The 19,696-nt window shown below is 52.2% G+C and overlaps 1 protein-coding gene across 3 annotated transcripts in view; it reads right to left on the reverse strand.

Moving 5' to 3' along the window:
- Nucleotides 1-19,696, reverse strand: part of CNTFR (ciliary neurotrophic factor receptor) — a 211,173-nt gene that overhangs the window by 151,781 nt on the left and 39,696 nt on the right. For 2 of the 3 annotated variants that reach the window (XM_087777690.1, XM_087777691.1), the window contains exon 2: nucleotides 5,764-5,868. In XM_087777690.1, coding sequence (XP_087633816.1) covers nucleotides 5,764-5,868 — 105 coding nt within the window. Of the gene's footprint in view, nucleotides 1-5,756; nucleotides 5,869-19,696 lie in introns of all 3 variants that reach the window. The other variant, XM_087777692.1, reaches the window with a different exon arrangement.

Consider the following 19,696-nt stretch of genomic DNA (forward strand, 5'->3'; position numbering starts at 1 on the left):
TGGATGCAACCAGAAACTTTTCCCCCCTCAAGAGCCTGCCAGCACTGGAACAGTGGCCCAAACAGCCTATGTTCTTTCCATAGACAGGGGCTTTCAGGAGCAGGCTGGATAAAGCCCTGAGCAGCCATGTCCAGTCTCAAGTCTCCTGCTTAGTGCAGAGTCTCTGCTGGACTTGAGACCTCCAAGGTCCCTTCCAAACTGGACGGATTTGCAAGTCTGTTGTGAAAAACTGTGGCTGCAATGTCACATCAGGCCACTGCTTCCTAGGATCATAACTGAGGGAAAACCAGCACAGCACCTTTAACAACAACACTCAAAGCTAGGCAGAATGAAGCCTTTGCCCTTCTCCCATTCCCAGTTTCACAACTATTGTGACAGAGCAATATATGGAAGGAAATTAAGAGCAACTATACCACATGAGCACAGGCGCTCCTTCACGCCAGGAATCTGGAGTTGGTAACCCATTTCATCCCACCCTTTCCACCATCCCCTCAAAACACATACACTCACTGAAGATGCCTGTGTACATAAACTGCAAGACCTGTGCTAACTTGGCCCAAGGAACCACTCCAAACATGCAGTTTGCATAGCTGGTACTGATTCAAATGTCCTTGATAGCATTTGACGAAGGAGGAAAATGCATGAGACTCAACACGGCAGTGGCCACACATTGCTGCTTGGGAGGTTTAGGGAGAAAAACCTCTTTGCTGGGAGGGTGGCACAGCTGAGGGCCAGGTACCCCAGGAGATGGCAGGTGTCCATGCTTAAGCTGCGAACACACAGCTAAACAGCCACACTGATCTGCTGTAGCATTGGTGGCAGTTCTGCTCTGGAGGCCTCCGAGGTCCCTATGGGTCTATAAAGATTCAAGAACAAGATGAGAGATTGCTGCTCAGACCTTATCTTGGTCACTGACTCCACAAGCACCTACAAGACCTCTTAGCCACTTCATTCTTCCCATCTAAAAAGCAGGTCTCTACTTGGAGGGAGGACAAAGCCCACCTAGAAGCAGTACCACTGCGGGTTCTGCCTGGAAGGGATGCACCTAAGCCAGAAGGTAGAACAGATTCCTTCAGACCCAAACACTGCTAAACACTCAAAAACTGCATAACCAAGTGACAGCAGCAAAGCTTTGGCAAGACATCTGTCCATCTATAAATAGAGCTCAACCGTGTGTCCTTATCGCAGGGCTTTGATTCATTTGGGGAGAGTATTTTTTTTCCCCTTCACCGTCGAGTCCCAGGCAGCACAGATAATGGGCTTGAATCGATCCAGCTCAAGTATTACTAAACTTCCTACCACCGTGGCAGCATGCCAGCCTCAAATAGGACAAGAGAACATGTGTCTGTTCAGAGCCAACCACAAGGAGCAGGCAGAAAATTGCTTTAGACTTTAAAAAAAAACAGGTGCTTTTTGCAGATTTGTAGATCAATCTACAATGTATTTTAGAGGTTTAAGAAAGTCAATAGAAACAAGATATATCATTGCTGCACAAGAACCCGAGAAGTTGTATTTCTATTTATGCTACTACTAGCACTCCAACCGCAGGCTCATTGTCCTGCTGCTCCCTGCTGTGGTCCCACATCACTGTTTCTCTGGCAGCAAAGTCGAGGGAAGGGGCTCCCTCCGCTGCTGCAGTTCACCACCCTGTTGGTTTTGCCAGGACAACTTGACCCCGGGGCTGGTTGGGGTCTGAGATACCCTAAAAGTGTCACCACTGCACCTTGTGCCTTGCTGGCAGCAAGAAGACGCAGGGACTGCTGGCAGAGGCCAGGCTGACATCCCACAAACTGGAGCTCGTCTCCTCAGGTCTCCATCCACATGGGCTCAGCACACAAGTTCACTCAGCTCTCTTGGAATGCCCCAAGACAGTGCTGAGACGATCCCTTGGCATTTGTTACTCAACCTGGTGCTGCTGCAGAACTGCACAGGGCAGCAGCCTGCCCTCTGCCGTCTCATCCCCAGGGATGTGACAAGCCCGTCCCCTCCTGCAGACACATCTGCCACGTACCCACCATACCTCTTGCACCATCATGGCACTACTTGGAGAGGCCTTGCACGGACCCCCTTGCAAGCCCTCTGCCCCCCCAGCTCCCCCACAGAACACTATAAAGCATATTCAGAATTTTCCTTCCCCTATTTTATTACTATTAAATAAGCCACATGACATGCCTTATCAAACCTGACCTAAATCATGGCTGTCGCTCCCTAGATCCTGTGCAATGCGTCAGCCATTAAACATGCAATTAGCCTGCATTTACAAATCCGTAAGAGGCTCTCGCCAGCCATCCATGGCTCAGGGGCAGGACTGCTCACATCCCTCCGGCAGAGCCTGTCCTAATGAGCCACCAGGAAGCAGATCCCACTAGAACCGGCCACATCCATCTCCCAGCCTCCATGAGGCACAAAAAGCATCTCCTGGCTCTCACCCTGTGCCTCAGAGGGGGAAGGACAGCGTGTGCATCTGGACTGGAAAGAGTTGGCCGTACACCCTTGTTGAACAGGCAAAGCCCCCGCCTGCAGAATTCCCTGCTCCAGCCATCTTTTGGCCCTAGAGCCCAGCTGGGCATGCGAAAACAGGTCAGGCTGCAATATAGGAAGCAGAAACTGGCTTTCTACCCTCCCTACAAGGCTAAAACATGTGCAAACGCCTGCCACACATCCCACCCGAACCCCATTGATGCTCCCTCTGGAAGATAACCCGGGCGAGGAAGCCCACAGCCCCTGCAGGGCAGGGACCTGCAGCTGAGGCACCAAGGCTAGCAAGAGTACCAGCCTGCTTCTGCTTCTCCAACCCCCTTCCCATCTCTCTGCCAGGCTTGAGCTACTCCAACAGCACATCAACGGGGCTGGGCTTTTATTTCTCCGCTGCTGCGTACGAGCGGGCGCCAGGGGACGTATCATTCAGCAAAGCCAAGGAAGAAACAAGCAGCGTTAACCGTTAGCATGTGTGTACGGAGACCCCTCATAAACTCTTTTTTCCCTTGCTCCCATCTGCTTTGCTCTGGGCCACTAAATCCAATTCAGCAGCACTCAGAGATTGTACCGAAGCTGCGACACATTTGTCAGATCCCTGACTAGACCCATGGCTAATTTTACAATGCTAATTTATCTCACCATATTATATAGCTTTCATTTCATCCCCCCGGATCCCATTACTGCCAGTGTACCTTGTAGGCAGCATGTAACAGTAATTGGTATTATTAGTGACGTACCCTCCTCGAGCTGCTCTATTTGCAGAGCTGCAAGGAGTCCCGTGGGCGGGCCGGTCCACACTCAGGATGGAGAGGGAAGGGGTCCTTATCCCACACCACTCCACAGATGCCACCACCAGCAATGCCGAGGGCAGGATTTTGCTGCTGCAGAGCATCCTTGCGTGTCCAGACCCCAGCCTGCTCCCCACTGTGGCTCCATCAGGTGCTGCCCACCCCTGCAGTCCCTTAACCTTGAGCTTTTAACTCCAGAGCCCGCGTTCAGCCTTGCACACAGGGAGCTTTTCTGTCCTTGCCTGTGGCTCAGAGGATACAGAGCTCTGCCGATCCAGGGTGAAAGGGGCTACAAAACACCCCTGGGAAGCACCATGTGGCGGGAGAGGGCAGGGGAGCTGTATAGGGAAAACTCATGACACTTCATGCTATTTTAGCCAACAGTTTCTCCTCTTCAGTGTAAGCAATTGCTTTTCCAAGATCAACGCAATTAAAGCCATGCAGTTTTAGCTAAGTGGGAGGCTGTGCTAGTCAAACGGTGACAATTCCCACTTAAGATGTCCTTGCCTGGCATTTAGAGACTTGTTAAATTTTAATTCATCATTCTCATTTCTCAAGCACAGCACCAGCAAACACTGGCTTCCCCAGCATGGCTCTCCGCAGGATCTGCATCCCCAAACGGGGCAGCCCCATCTGCAGGCCCCTTCCCTGCTGCACCAGCGTCCCCACGGCTTGGAGAAGATGACCCCAAACCTCTCCTCAACCAACACGTATCACAGCCCCATACAATGCACATACACAACAGGTCTCAGAGGTGCAGCAACCCCTTGACCATGGCTGGTGATGGTGGTGGTCCCCTAAGGGGATGCAGCCCTTTTCAACAGAGCAGAGCCCAGGGAAGTTCATCACATCTGTGATGCTGCAGTTCCCCATGTAGGAAAGCAGAAAGAACACCCAGCAGGCCTGAGAGCTTGAAGTTGTGCTTGTCTGTGAGAGGTGGCACCTTGCCTCCCACCACAAAGCAGGGCTGGGTGACACTTACCTGCTCCAGAGTAGCTCAGCCACCACGGGACCTCTGCTATCCCAGTTAGACCACACATCCCCGAGTTGTCCTAAGGGCTTTCAAGCGGGAAGGCTCTCTGTGGAGAAGCCTCCCATGTGCAGTCCATGTGTAATGGGTCTGCATGGCAAGGTTTTGGTAGCAGGGAGGGCTACAGGGGTGGCTTCTGTGAGAAGCTGCTAGAAGCTTCCCCTATGTCCAACAGAGCCAATACCAGACGGCTCCAAGACAGACCTGCTGCTGGCCAAGGCTAAGCCCATCAGCGACGATGGTAGCACCTCTACGATAACATATTTAAGGAGAAAAAAAACCCCTGCTACTGCAGTCAAAGAGAGGAGTGAGAATACGTGAGAGGCAGAGCCCTGCAGACAGCAAGGCCAGTGCAGAAGGAGGGGAGGAGGTGCTCCAGGCGCCGGAGCAGAGATTCCCCTGCAGCCCCTGGGGAAGCCCATGGTGAGGCAGGCTGTCCCCCTGCAGCCCGTGGAGGTCCACGCTGGAGCAGAGATCCACCTGCAGCCCCTGGAGGACCCCATGCTGGAGCAGGGGGATGCCCGAAGGAGGCTGTGATCCCGTGGGAGCCTGTGCTGGAGCAGGCCCCTGTCAGGACCTGTGGCCCCATGGAGAGAGGAGCCCAGGCTGGAGCAGGTTTGCTGTCAGGACTGGTGACCCCGCGGGGGACCCACGCTGGAGCAGTCTGCTCCTGAAGGACTGCGCCCCGTGGAAGGGACCCACGCTGGAGCAGTTGGTGAGGAACTGCAGCCCTGGGAAGGGCTCACGCTGGAGCAGTTGGTGGAGGACTCTCTGCCGTGGGAGGGACCCCGCGCTGGAGCAGGGGCAGAGTGTGAGGAGTCCTCCCCTGAGGAGGAGGGAGCGGCAGAGACAGCGTGGGGTGAACTGACCCCAACCCCCATTCCCGTCCCCCTGTGCTGCTCGGGGGGAGGAGGTAGAGAAATAGGGAGTGAAGTTGAGCCTGGGAAGAAGGGAGGGGTGGGGGGAAGGTGTTTTAAAATTTAGTTTTTATTTTCTCGTTATCCTACTCTGATTCAATCGGTAAAAAATTAGATTTTTTTCCCCAAGTCAAGCCTGTTTTGCCTGTGACAGTAATTGTTGAGTGATCTCTCCCTGTCCTTATCTCGACCCACGAGCCTTTCATTCTATTTTCTCTCCAGCTGAGCAGGGGAGTGATAGAGCGGCTTTGGTGAGCACCTGGTGTCCAGACAGGGTCAGCCCACCACACCATGACATATGCATTTTCCAAGCTGTTCATCCAAACCTGGCCCTCTACAACCTAAATAACCACTGTCAGCACCTGCCCCCTTTGCACAGCAGCCACGGGGCTGCTCACACACCAGAGCCCGGAGCAGCCTTTTGCCACACTTTAATAAATGCCATCCTAGCCAAAAGACACATGGGCTGCAGCCCCATCACAGCCAGGTGGCCCAGAGCACACCAACCGAGGACAAACCGGGCAAGCAAGTGTTTTAACCCACCTCTTACCTCTCCACCAGTCCAGAGTCCTTGGGGCGTCCCCAATTTCTCATCAACGTCTGGGGGATTCTTCTGGCTGCTTGACCAACCCTCGCCGCTCAGATCTGGGATTTTCTTCAACAAAACAGAAGAGACAACCTGTCAGATTACCAGGTAGAGCTCTGTCATCGCTTTGGGTTTAGAAGACAACCGAGGGAGGGGGGCATCTGTTTTCCAGCCCTGACAGCTGGGGGTAACTGGTGTAAACATGAAGCTAGTTTAGATGAAGAGCCCTCCCACATGAGCATCACAGTCCAGCCCCAAAGCACGCATTTGCTTAATTATTTCGATTTAGAGACATGAAAGGGGAGAGGGGAAAAAATATACTGCAGCTTGGGGCAGCTCTGATCTTCTTTACGTACAGACAGCAATGCTCCCCAGCCAAAACAGCATAGCAGCACTAAAACGTCAGCCCAGCACCAAGGTATTTGCCCACGAGGTCTTGTGCTGCCTAAGCCCTAATCCTGCAAAGCCTCACACACGTGTTAAACCGTGCAGGGAGAGGCCAATCTGACTGAACCCAGGAGTGTGAAGAGGAAAGCACGCACGTACGGCTTTGCAGGACGGACACCGAGGACTCGAAATGTGAGAGAGACCTTCTGCGCTACATCTGACATGCTGCCTAGTGAGATGGAGTCTGAGGCATCACTGTAACCAGCAGTGCCTTCAGTTATAGCAGCAAATATGCTTTTTGTGTTAGACAAACAAATTATCAGTCAAGATCTGCGCTTATTATCTAGCTCTTGTGGCTGAGCTTGTGTTGTTCCCCCTCTTCCCCCCTCCTTTTTAAATGCTTTGAGGAGAAAAAGAAGTCTTACGGTACTGCATTATTAAAAATGAAAAATAGGAGCCAAACTTCACTGGCAAGAGGAAAGTCTGGGAGTTGCTCCTGTGGAGACGCTTTACCAAGGGCGACAGCGACTCCAAGCCTGCAACATCACAGGTTTTAATTAGCACCTGACCCCGAGCTGACGAGCTTCGCCAGAGCCCTCCCCAGGACCCCATCCAAAGCCTGAGCAAGTCAGCGGGAGGATGCTACAGAAACCCAAACTACAACCCCCATCCATCCCCCACTCACAAAACCTAAATAATAAATAAATAACCCCCCCCCAAACTCCGCTGGGTGCCTGATGGAGAAACCCTCATTTGCAAAGTGCTGGGAAATAATTAAAAAGTTTTCCCAGAGCTTAAAAGGAGGGAAGCGGACCGTTTGTCATGCCGGCAGCCCATGGTGTGCCGCAATTTATCATGCTTGTCAGGTGTCAGCCACTGAGAAATTTAACTCCAGCTGCCCCGAGCCCAACACCCGCAACGCCCCATCACTCAAAACCCACTCTGCCAGGCACCCCCGAGCTGACAAGTGACTGGCAAGGAGGGGAGAGGGCTCCTCCCCACCAAGCCTCCCCTCGCTCTCCAGTGTCAATGCAACTTTTTAGTTTTTGTTTTTTTTTTTTTTCTTTTTTTGCTCGCAGATGAAGCGGAACAGAGGAGACCAGGCTGCAGCAAGCGGCGAGGCTCGTTCGTCATTACCTGGCAGGGACTCGCCTGGGCTGTCACTCCAGCTTGGCAGGGATAGGACAAGAGAGATGGGTCTAGTACCAAGCATCCTCAGGGAGGTTTTTGCAGCATCCCCTGCTCAAGCCGTAAGGACGCAGCTCTCGCAGGGACAGTGTGCTATGCTGGGTATAAAGTGCAAAATCCCAGTGCCTTGGCTGAGGTGTCCCTGGAACCTGCTCATATGGAAAGGACTGACAGCCCCTGCTACCTCTGTGACCTGTCCTGACAGGACAAGCCATCCCTGCCACAGGTCCAGCAGCCCAGCTTGCCCCATGGAAGTCGAAGCATGGATTTGCTTTTTAAGAACACCAAATTGAGGTCCAGTTGGGTTTTGGAGGAGTTCAGCATGCCCAAAGCAGGTCACCAGCTGAAGGACCTGGCTCAGGGCATGAGCTACCGCTGAGCCAGCGGGAAGATCTACGAGCTAGACTGCCCCAAAAAACAGGGGACAGTCTTGACCACAGCTCAGGCAGGCTCATGTAAGGAGCAAATATCACCAGCCACAGAGCAGGGATGTGTGTCCTGGGGAAGGTCCCTGCAGCAGGGCTTGCACCAGCCCTGGGCTCACCCCACATCACTCAGGACTTGAGGTCCCAGCAATGCCACAGTCAGGACACTTCATCAATGTGACACCTGCTGGGTCTGGCTGGGCTGCCCCCAAGAAATACTCTTGTTTTGGCCATTTCTGTATCAACAAGCTGAGTTAGGAGGAACCCGCAATCGTTGCAATGCAAAAGCACTAACTGTTTAAACAGGTCCCTGCAAAACCCTGAAGGAAACCCAGGACCCGTTGCACGCTGCATGTCCCACATGATGCATCTGCATGCTACAGCGAGGGCTAAGGGATAACTGAACCACTTGGAGAAAAAAAAAAAAAAAAAAAAAGAGAGAAGGTGCCAAACACACAGCATTTGCCAAAATTTTTTCTCCCCAGTGCAAGCCAGAGCTATGTTGATCAGGGATAGGGCTACGTGGATCAGGGATGGATGAGTTTTACTTGTACCAATGGAAAGGGGCCCACGGTTTCCCAGCAGCAAGGCATCCCGTGCAAGAGCTGGGGCGTAGGTTTTGCACTCACATGTGCTCAAAGCAGCACAGTTCCTGCTGTGGGAGCAGAGCGGCCACTACCTCCCCGCACACGCTATATATAATACACCCACACAGCAGTGTTTTTCGGAGACTCGCAACTTGGCGCAGGGAAGGTGGATTTTCATGGCGTCAGCAACAAGCAGATCCCTGACACCTGGCTGAAAACCTTCCCCATAACTATCAGACCCGGTCTCACAGTGCAAAGGTACTAGAGTTTCTTCAGCATAACAACTGCAAGGATTTTTCTTAAGTTTTTTTAAGCTGTGGATAAACTAATGCCTTTTTCTCCCCCAAACTGCGTTCTGAGAGCAGCTTAAAACCCTCTTTGCTAAAATTTTCCAAAAAAATTCAGCCGGAGGCAGAGACATGTGAAGTTTCAGTCCAAATGGTTAAAGGCTGGCGCAGTTTCAAGCAACTGAAGACAGGGGCTTATAATCAGAAGTGTCAGGCAACCTTAATTATATTATTTCCTGAAGGAAATAGTTTTCCCTGCCGAAGTCCAGAAGTTATTAAAAAAAGTTGACCTCACTGGAACCAATCAAGATGGAGACAAGAAGCCTGTGATGGATTTTTAAGGCAGGCGAGTTCACGCATCTGTATTTTCGGGGGTCCAGGATTTTAGGACAGGTGTTCCCGGAAAAGCCTGGCCCTGCGACAGCCCATGGCCAGAAGCCAGGACGCAGAGCCCCCTCCATCCATCTTCCCCAAGCCCCCGGGGCAGGGGGACGCGGGAGCCCCACACGCCTGAGGAGGGTGCTTGCCTGCGCCCAGATCGATCGCTTCGCCAACGCGAGCAAAGAAAAACAGCCGGCTGCTTTGTAGCTGTCAGGAGCACACAGGCTTTTTGTCCGTCTCTTCCTCTGCGCCCATAAATAAAAGTGACAGCAACTTTATTTAGGACTTCTTCCAGTTAAGAGGGGATGGAAGAAAAGTGAAAAAAGAAATCGTAGCTCAGCAAAGGCGGAGGGGGAGGATCCTGGAGGCACAGCTTGGGCTGTGCTGCGGCTGCAGCACCCTGGGCTGGCGGCAACCCTTGTGCTCCCAAAACCAGCACCTCCTCATCCCCATCAGTACACCCTTCTCCTCTGCCCTTCCAGGTAAAGAAACCCCATCCCACGTGCCCCTGTCTCCTGCTGCCCATCAACTCCTCAGCGCTAGCCAAGAGGCTCAAGCGTCTGGAGGGCATCAGAGGTGGAATGTGTCTCCTTTCCTCCTGAAAGAGATTAAAAAAAAACCCCAAATAATTCAGAAGAGAAAGTCACCTGTTCCCCACGCATACGCAAAGCTTGTACTCGTCATAGCTTCAACAGCAGCCCCGAAATGCAGCTCAGCCCCATGCAGCTCACCAGCATGGCTGAGTGGTGAGCACAGTATCTCCACCAGCGTCCAGTACCATTGGAGGTCCTGGCTGTTTTGGGTATAACTTCCAAGGAGTCTTTTGCAATTGACGAAAGACCTCCTTTCTATAAAAAGCATAGAAAGAGACTTCAAAAGCAAGAGAGGAGCCAAAGGCTGCTCCGTGAGAGGGCTGAGCACCCAGCAGAGCTGGCCCCAGGCAGTGCCCTGGCATGGGGGAGCACAGCCAGGGCTGGAGCATCCCAGGTCTGGTCTCCCCCAGCTCCCTGCAGCATCTCCCAGCAGTACAGCACCTCGTGTATCACAACGGTATTACAACACATTGAAAACACAAGCTTTGTTTCAGCCTTCATCTTGATCGTACCGCTGCTGAGCTGGAGCTATGCCACGTGCAGGAATTCAGTCCCCAACAGGAGTTGCAGGGCTTGCAGCGTCTGCACCACGCTTAGGAGCTAGACAGGAGTTGCGCCATGCACCTTCATCTGCACACGCTCACACTCAGAAGAGGCGTGTAGGAAGAGACCCAGCATCCCTGGGGATGGGCACCCACCCCACCCAGAAAGGTTCAGGGTGGAAGCTGTGTGCAGCTCTCTGGGGAGAGAGGCTGCGAGTGACCTCATGGGTTTCTTCCACCACTGCCCTCTCCGCTGCCGTGAGTCAGAGATTAACGACAGGCCATTTGTCAGCACTGGTGGCATCATCGCCAATCTCATTTCTGAGCAGACATCTGACCCTGCTTGCATCCCTGAGACCCGTGTTACCGCACGGCTCAGGCAGCCTCCTGACAGCTCCCAGGGGATGCAACACAAGGCAGGAGACCGAGCTGTGACACAGCCTGATCCTGACTCAGGATGCACAAGACAAGCCTTTCAGCTGCAGGATGAGTGCTGAGTGTTCGTAGGCTTGTCCCACTGCCCTGCCCTTCTCCCAGCTGGTACCCAAGCAAGGGTCTCCCTTGCTAAGCACTGGATTAAGTTATGGAGAAGGGAGATGTGTCTCCAAAGAGGAGGGCTCAGGCAAAGCCAGCCTTGCCTGAATCTCAGAAGCAGAGGGGGAAGGCCCTTTTTCCCATGCCTGCAGCATCCTGTGTCTCAGCCCCATCTGTGGCAGCCCCATGCTACCCAGCCAGCTGGGGGGTTCAATGTGCAGTACCAACTGTGGCACCCAGACCTTCTCCACACCCAACCAGGACCCAGGCTGAATTTTAACCCAGATCTTACTCAATGAGGAGACAAGATAAAATCCAGACGCATACCCACACTGCATTTCTGAGCAGAGCTTGTACCTGTGTCCTGCAGAGTGGACGAGCTATGCCACAGGGTCCAGCACCCGTCTGCCCCAAACCAGACCACGTTGCCACCGTACAAGTCTGCTATGCAGCTGTCACTTGGACACCACACACACCTCAGAAAGGGAGTTAGTGAGACTGCAAGATGTACATGGGAAGGGCAACAAAACAGCTTCTGCATCAGGGCACACCAAGCACACCAAGACTTTTCAGCCTGGGAAGGGGGAAAGGGGAGAAGGAGGTGACAGGACTTAGGCACAGGACCTCAGGCTAGACAAACTGTGTTGGCCAAACCATGACGTTTACACAGCTCCTTGCTGGCAGAAAACAAACGATTTCAAGAGGAGCGGGGAAAATTCAAGAACAGGTCCTCTGACGAATCCTGGTCCTGATGCAAGCTTTGCCTCCACACAACCCTCAGCCTTAGACAGCCAGATGCTGGGAGGCTTGCATCCCCACCAGGAGGGACAAGACACCCAGCAGCACAGCTCTTCGTCTGCACTAAGTCAAGCCAGTCCCAGCTCTCTACTTCTCATACGAGGAACGAATTAAAATGATGTGGGACTGGGAAAAGACACACTCAGTTAAGATGAAGAAATCAGTGCCATTAAACATCATTAGAATAATATGCCCAGAAAGCTTCATAAAAGGAGATACCATATGATTGAACGCTCTCCAGACCCTCATTTTACACAGACCCAAAACACCAACTGAGAGTCTCTTCTAACAGCCAACTCTCAACTATCGGATGGTTTTTTGGTTTTGTTTTGTGGAGTTTTTTTTTTTTTCCTGAGGAGCTTTTTGGATTTGCAATTGAAACTACAATTCTTTTAGTTCCTGAGGAAAAAAAAAAAAAAAAATCATTTTTCATTAAGCTGAAGCAAATGGCATTTTTGCTTGTCAAAAATATTTGACACAACTCTGACAGACTCGACCAGACATATAAATAAAAGATTTAAACCCTTCTGCTTCAGAGCTTAAGAAAAACCTGCCGTCAGTCCCACGCCAGGACAAGCTCTCTCCTACGTGCCATGCTGCCCGGGGGCTGCCAGCACCATCCCAGCGCTGATGCTGGGGGGGAGGACAGGGACCAACCACACCAGCCTATTCACCCAAGTAAAACCCCACCACCTCACGTTATCCTGCTGCAGGCTGCCGTCTCTGAGGCTGGACCAGGCTCCCCCTGGCTCAACAAGCAAACAGCCGGCTCCAGTGGCAGGGAGGCAAGAGGCATTGATCCCTTTCCTCTCCTGCCACCATCCATATCCGATAACGGCATCGACCGGGAAGCACTGGATGCTTTATTTCCTCAGCCACCCGGGCTTGTGTATCAGCAGCCATCAGGCCTCCTTCCCCACCCGTCGTGTCAGCAACGCGGCCGCAGATGCTGTGACAAGACGCAGAGCGGTGTCGAAGCCCATTTCGAAATCCTTCTATCCTATTCAAGCCAGAGAGGCTTATCTGCATGGATTTATACTGTTTGCCCCAATATTTAGCTACTGAGCTGACTAATCTGTGTGCAAGAAAAACCCCAGTGGCTCAGAGGCTGAGCAATCTACATCATTCATCATTTAGATTAGCTATTGTCTTAATCCTCTTTAAACTACCGTATAATACATAAGGGAATGGATGTCCTATATGCTTGGGATATGCATAAAAAAAAAAAAAAGGCTGAAGCTCAGAAACTCAGACAGAAGCTAGAATGACAGATCCTACCAAGCCACTGAAGAAAAAGGAAACCTGTTGCACCTCCTGACAGCTGGTTTAACAACTTCTTGCTCTCTCCAGCCCAGCAGCCTTTAATTATTTCCTAGCCAGCTTCCTAAAGCAACACATAGCTCCCCTGCCCTCTCCCCTCATCACAACTCTGTTATGAACCGGGGATCCCAAGCCATGCCAGCCCATGCAATATGGTTTTGCTAAAGCCGCTGCCCCGAGGACGTGTACCTCTGCGCCCCAGGAGCTGGGACAAGCCAGCATCAGCCATGGCTGTGCTGCTATCGGAAAGGCAACAGCTCTGCAGAGCCCAGTGTTGGGCTTTGGGCCCTGCCTTGCAAACAGGCAGGCTCAGGTCAAGGATTAAAGTCCGCTTTGCTATCCAGGATCACACCACGCATTGCTGCGGCGCCCGGTGGGAGGACGAACAAAGAACAGGTTTCTTTATGGAAACAGCAAGGAGTTTGGGGGGAGAAGGAGGGGGTGCAACAAGGCAGTAGCAAATGAGGCTTTAGTTCATTGCCTGCCAGAGCTGAGGGAGCTAATAAACAGACAGATGAGAGCTAAATTGTCTTCTGAACCTCTGTATCAGTATTCACATTACAGAGGCTGCTTCCAGCAATTCCAGCGTATTAATAATAAATGCTACATAATTACAGCAGACTTGCTTTTGTCCTCTGTTCCTGTTTTCTGTCAATGTCTGCTTAACCCTGTGCAGTCCACAGCCGGCTCTCCACTAGCCCCAGCCCCTCTGCGGGCAGCACAGCCCTGGCAACACTGATGGGTGCCTCTCCCAGCTCCCTCCCAGGCTGGACATGGTACAAGGGGAGGTGAATGAAAGCTCAAGTGCTGATGCCAGTCCGCAGCGATCACCTTCTACCTGTCAAAGCTGTGATGATGTTGCTGCAGGGCATGAAAAAGGAATACTTGGGGCCTCAGAGGTAGCCCCAGGCTGGGATGAGTTGGGCACTGTGCAAATGCCACTTCCAAAGCACAGAGGAGCACCGAGTCACCGACAGCTTCTTAACAGCCAACAGGGTTTATATCCTTTCCTGGTGTTCATCTCCTCTGGATTTGCAGCTGGAGATGCCTTCCCTACAGAGATGTTTTTGGGGCATCTCTGCCCCAGCCCATCGGAAGCCCTCCCGCTGCACCCATGGCCATGGGGCTGTCGGTGGTGACTGCTCCCCGGGATGCACAGGCCAGGAGCAGGGGGCTCTGGGGCAATCCCAGAAGGAAGCAACCGTGGGAAGACATAGAAGATGACCCACAGGTCCATAGTCTGTCACCCAGATAAGGAAGAACAAAGTCTTCGCGTAATCAAGTTCCAGACGAAAACACCTCCAGCTTGCACAGTGCTGCAGCCACCTCCCCATGCTCCCCCCTTGCCCTCCGCAGTGCCAGGGACCCTCGGACCCAGCCGCTCTTCCCAAGCGTCCTTCTTCCTAGGCGAGCTGTACTGAAAATGCCATGCCCTGTCTGATCATTTCATGAGCTGATTCAAATGAGCATTAAAGACCCTCTGGCACTTTTTCCCTGAATTTTAGAAGCGTTTCATCCAATCTAGCTGCAAACTGAGCTCTGGAGCCTGCTTTGCTTCCCACAGGACCATCTTGGTGAGCATTTCTTCCTCAGTTGCAGGCAAAGAGCATCAAAACTCTGGAGAAGCGTCCACGTTAACAGTGCAATAGCTGTTTATAGCAGAGCACAGGTTTCATTTGCACCTTTCAGGCTTGCTCTCTCTTTTCCCAGCCTTGCAGGGAGGCTGCCGTGCCCCCTAACATGGCTTCAATAATAGAATAGAACAAATATCTCAAACGGGATTTCTGCGAGAAGAAACCAACATGCAAAACAAAGCATGCCTGCCATCCAGTGCAAATTAACTCAGCTTCTGCCCTAACTGTAGACCTTTCCAGACATGAGACTCACTGGACAGCAAATGAATGCCAAGCAACTCAGATGCAAATCTCTGCCTGCACAGAGAGAGCCTCAAATGCTAAGGGAACACTTGGCTGAAACAGCTGAGCACTGAGAAGCCTTGAAATGGAAAAAAAACCAACCAGCTCAAACCCAACTACATCACTGACACAGGGAAGACAAGGCTGGAGCGACATAAGACCAGCTGTCCCTCAGACACCAGTGTCCCACCCAACCTGGGACATGCACAGCATCCCCCAGTGCTGGCATCCTGCCACCGCTCTCCGATGGTTCCCATGGCTGCACTTATCCACTTTGCGTTTTCTGTGCTGTCTCCTGTGCAAGGTGAAGCATAGAAGCATTTTTCTCCCTGTACATGTCATAGTCACTTTTTTGCAGTTCTCAGAAAATGAAGCAGCAACCAGTTGTTGCGGAAAAAATACTGAAGAAAAAGAACCACAGCTCTTCTCTGTCCTACACTGACCAGTAGAAGTGCTGAGAAAAGTGAGAGGTACTGACCACGCAGACGATGGGAGGAATGCGCAGGACCTCTGGACCGCTCACATAGAGTGGGCATGCCAAAGAAGGATGGAGCAGAATGGGGAGAAGGAAGAAAAGAGGTATCATCATTGTATCAAGCTCTTCCTTGCAGGATGGTATGAGGAAGGCTACTTGGAGAGCAACATTGCTAGTAGATAGCCATGTGGTATGAGGAAGACCAAATTCATCCCTGCTGGGTGGCCCTGGGCCGGTCACTTCTCCATGGGCTGCCTCTCTCAGCAGGGCAGCCCCAATTTCATCACTGCAGGGACCTTTGCTCCCTGTGCAAAAGGCACTCAGCAGGCTGGAGTGCCCACACACTGCCATGAGCTGCTGTGGCCGGGAAAGTAATAAGCCATATGGAAAGTGAAGGGAAAGCCACCAAGAGCTGCAAGGAAGGTGACATACGTCAGCACTAGAAAGGAAGATCCCGAGCTGGACTGCAGCGCCGGGACACATGCAACCACCCAGCCAAGCAACCTGTGCTGCTGGAGCAGCTCCCACACGCAGAGGGAAGCGATGGCCCTGCCAGCCCCTCGGAGCGCCCGCCAGACACACGGACAACCTCCAGCACTGCTGGGCTGGCTGTCACAGAAGGATTGCAGGCGTGGGAGGACACTGGAGCACCCAGACTGCTCTGCACACCCCTCTCAACAGGGCACACCCAAATCAAGCCCAAACCCTCCCAGCATGGATCCCTGCATCACAGTGCTACAGAGTAAAGAAAGATTTGCCCCAGGATGATCAGCTAGCACTCCTAGATGCAAAGGCAGAAAAGCATTAGGCTTCCAAGCTCCCAGGCTCATCTCCAGGACAGCCTGTGTCACATCCCCCTGCCGGGGCTGTTTCCCTGCTTTCCAACAACCTCCGTGTCTAAACCCACCCCCCCAAACCTTATGATGCTGCTAGGCAGTTGATGGCAGCACGTTGCAGGCTGCGTGAGCCTCTTGTGTCAGCCCCTTCCGCAAGCCATTTCAAAAAAAGAGAGCACGTTATTAATTACAAATTAAGCTGCTAATTGAGACTAAGCTCTGTTAGCTCTAGGGGAAACAGAGGCAGAGCTGTGTCCCTCACACCATGGCTCACTGATTGCAACTGCAATATGAGGGGCCTGAGCTGCCCGGGAAAGCTGCTGGGGACACAGTCCCACCGCTTCTAGCTCAAGCTGCACATGCCAGCCCAGGGATCTCTTAATACTCCACTTCTTCCAGCCCTGACCTGCCTCCAACCACTGTGAGGTTGGAGGTTCAAAGGTTCAAACACCCTCCTAGCTGATAATCAGACCCAATTGCAAATCCAAAGTCAGCACCCACAAGCACCGGCAATTGCCTCCACCAGACTTTTTCTGTAACACAGCAATTGGGGGTGACAGCCCCAGGGCTCCCCTCAAAGATCTCCTTACTGGGAGAGGATGAACAGTTTCCCCATTACCACATCCCAGCAGCACTTAAAGGTTTGTACAGCAACAAGTCCCCGTTTTGCTTGGCCCTATGCAGAATCCTGCGCCTTGCAGAGGACAAGGAGATGAAGCAATGCAAGAATCAGCCCACGCCAGACAGGTAAGATCAGGTCAGCTGAGATCCTAGAGCTGAAGAAGCCCCTGCTGCCACAAGTTTCTCAGCTCTGACTTTTGGAAAGCTGAGAAACACAGTGCAGAATTACCTCCTCTCTTAATAAGTAACAGGTAATAAGTAATTAAATAGTAATATTAATAAATAATGAGCAATAATTCCTTAATAAGGGACAGTAAAGCTTGAAGTATTGCACCCCTTTGTCCCAACTTTGAAGCACACGGGAAGCTCCTCTCTTGCACAGGGAAGCACAACACTTGCCCATACTGGACAGACCTGCCTTGTGCAAGAGCTCTGCTGGAGCAGGACCAGTTCTTCTGGGTTTGGACATCAAGCAGCCAAGGCTGAGGTCTCCATCCATCCACTCTCACACCACCCTTCTCCTCAGGCAGCTCAATTAAGCCTAACAAATTACATTCAGCACGAGTCACAAGAAAACACAGGAAGACTTGGCGACCATGATGCTGTGCAAGCAGAAGGTGAATAAATAAAATTGACTCAAGTTGACAGAAAACCGCACAGTGAAGCTCATTGGGAGTTGCCAATTTAGTGATAGATTCTGTAGCAAAACATCTGTTTGAGTGACTTTGGCTCAAAAGGGGGCAAAAAGAAAACATGGCAAAAGCCAATTCTACTTTTAAATAGGAAAAAATTCCAGAGAAGTTTTATGCTATTTCAACATTTAAGTTAAAAAAAAAGTTTAACCAAGAACAAAGAAAACATTGCTAGTTACCAGAATGGATTTAGGATCAGATCTGTAGAATAACATAGCTTGGCCCAGATCTCAACCTAATACCATGCAGGACCAGGACCAGCCACCTCAGGTCACACAACAGGGGCTGCTGCAGATCAAGGCTGCGCATCTCAGAGGCTGGACTTCCAAAAATGAGTCCATCTCCTGCCTCTCCTCACCCATCAAGGGGCTCAAAACAGCAATAAGACCCCTCCCCCCCCCCAACACCCTTCTTCACCTCCCCTTCCCCAGGCTGCACTGACCCGCTGCTCTCAGTATGTCCGACATCATTCTCCTCCTCCACAAACCCTCCAAGTTTCCCTGCTGACAACCACCAATGAGTTTTGACATCACATTCCCACGGGAGATTGCGGTGGGGAAATATTGTAAACCAAGACAGACTGCACAGCTTCCTAGAGGGCAAGAAACCCTTCCCAAATCTAGTCGTAGCCATAACCGACTGTCACGGTTTTCCCTTCAAAAACCAGAGAGCCCTGCTCCAGGACAATACAAACAGTTGCCATTTCAACACAGTTTTCCCCCTGTTTCTTCAATTTGAAGTCAATTACAGCAAGGTTAATGGGGCAGAGAGGATGCCAGTCGGCTGGGTAATGATGTCAAAGCACCTGGCATTGCCTGGGCAACAGCTAGGCAGCGGGGATGCAAATGAAGTCGCAGGATTGCACTTGGTCCCTGGAAACGAGCTGATGCAATTGAGCATATCGGCATTAATGAACATGGAAATAACGAGAGCACCCAGAGAAACAAGACACTGATGGGGGTGGGGGGTTGCATCCAGCAGGAAGGGATGGCAATGAGCACTGCGTGCTGGGTGTCAAAGGAAGCAGGCTTCATGGTGCTGAGCTTCCTCCAGGTCTTCACCCAGAGGTGCTTCCCATGGTTTAACACTCCAGCTTTGCACACCCAAGACCGACCACGTTGTCCCTCTGCTGAAGTCCCTCCTCCAGCAGCTTCTGGCTCCTCTCCAAGGCAAGCTGCAACAGGGAGAGCAAGAAGGGAGCTGCGTCAAGATATGTGTCAAGAGGGTGCATCTCAGAGCGACCTGATAAACATGGGGCTGAGGCAGCACAGACCAAGGGGCAAGAGGTGCACCAGAGCAGAGGGCATTTCAGTGCAAGGAGCAGTGACCTGCTGAGCAGGAAGGCTGCTCCAGCAGTGCGGCCCAGCTCTCGCCAAAGCTTGCAGTCCTCACATCATCTACAATTAGTATTTTGAAGCTTGCAGGCAGAGCAATAGGAGCTGCTACGTGGGACGTTGTCTGCCAGGACAGCTCTTGGCACAATGTACTTCCATGGATCAGGACAGCAGATAAGAGTGCTGCAAGCCTCGGCCACCAGCAAAATATGCCTCAGGGCAGCAACAGCTCCACCAGCAGCCATGGTGAGGTCCCACAGGGGTTCTCCTGCCCCAAGAAAAGCTACATCAGATGGGCAGGGGGAAGCTGACAATTTCTCACACTGGTGACTAGCAGAGCTTGCACAGTTGAGATGCAGATGTGCAAATGAGACCCCAGCAACCACCCCCCAGCCCCAGTGACTCCCCACAGGCATGAAGAGCTGTATCAGGGACACAAAGCAGCCGACACCACAGGGGAGCAGTTGGGTCATGCATCCATTTACAAGGTCATAGACCTGTGCCTCTTTAAAGCCCTTCACTTTCCCCCGAAGCAAGTCAAGGTGACTTGGACAGACCCTGCTGCTCCTGCTCCCACCCATGCTCTCTGCTGTCCCCTGCCCTTACGCTGCAAGCTCCTCGGAGCAGAGAGCATCCTTCTCTGCTCTCTGGAAATGACCCAGCAAAGCAGCAGCCTGTGCCATAAATAACACTGGCAATGGGCAAGAGCAGAGCAGCCATGGGCTGTGCAGGGACTGGAGCACACCAGGCCAACCCATGCCCAGGCTCTGCGGGACACAGGGCTTGCCCTGAGCAAACACCTTCCAAGCATCCTCCCTGCCCACCACAGCGGGACCAGGCATGCCTGGGCTCACAGCACTGCCACCCCCAATGCCAGGCCTCTCCTTGAGTCCCAGCTCAAAGGAGTGTTGCTTTTAAATGTCAGCAGTAAAACCAGCTACACATCAGAGGGAATTAAATGGAGGGGGGGAGAAAAAAAAC

The sequence above is a fragment of the Nipponia nippon genome, unplaced genomic scaffold, assembly GCF_047370975.1.
Source record: "Nipponia nippon isolate SJK-2023a ecotype South Korea unplaced genomic scaffold, ASM4737097v1 scaffold_40, whole genome shotgun sequence".
Taxonomy (NCBI): Eukaryota; Metazoa; Chordata; class Aves; order Pelecaniformes; family Threskiornithidae; genus Nipponia; species Nipponia nippon.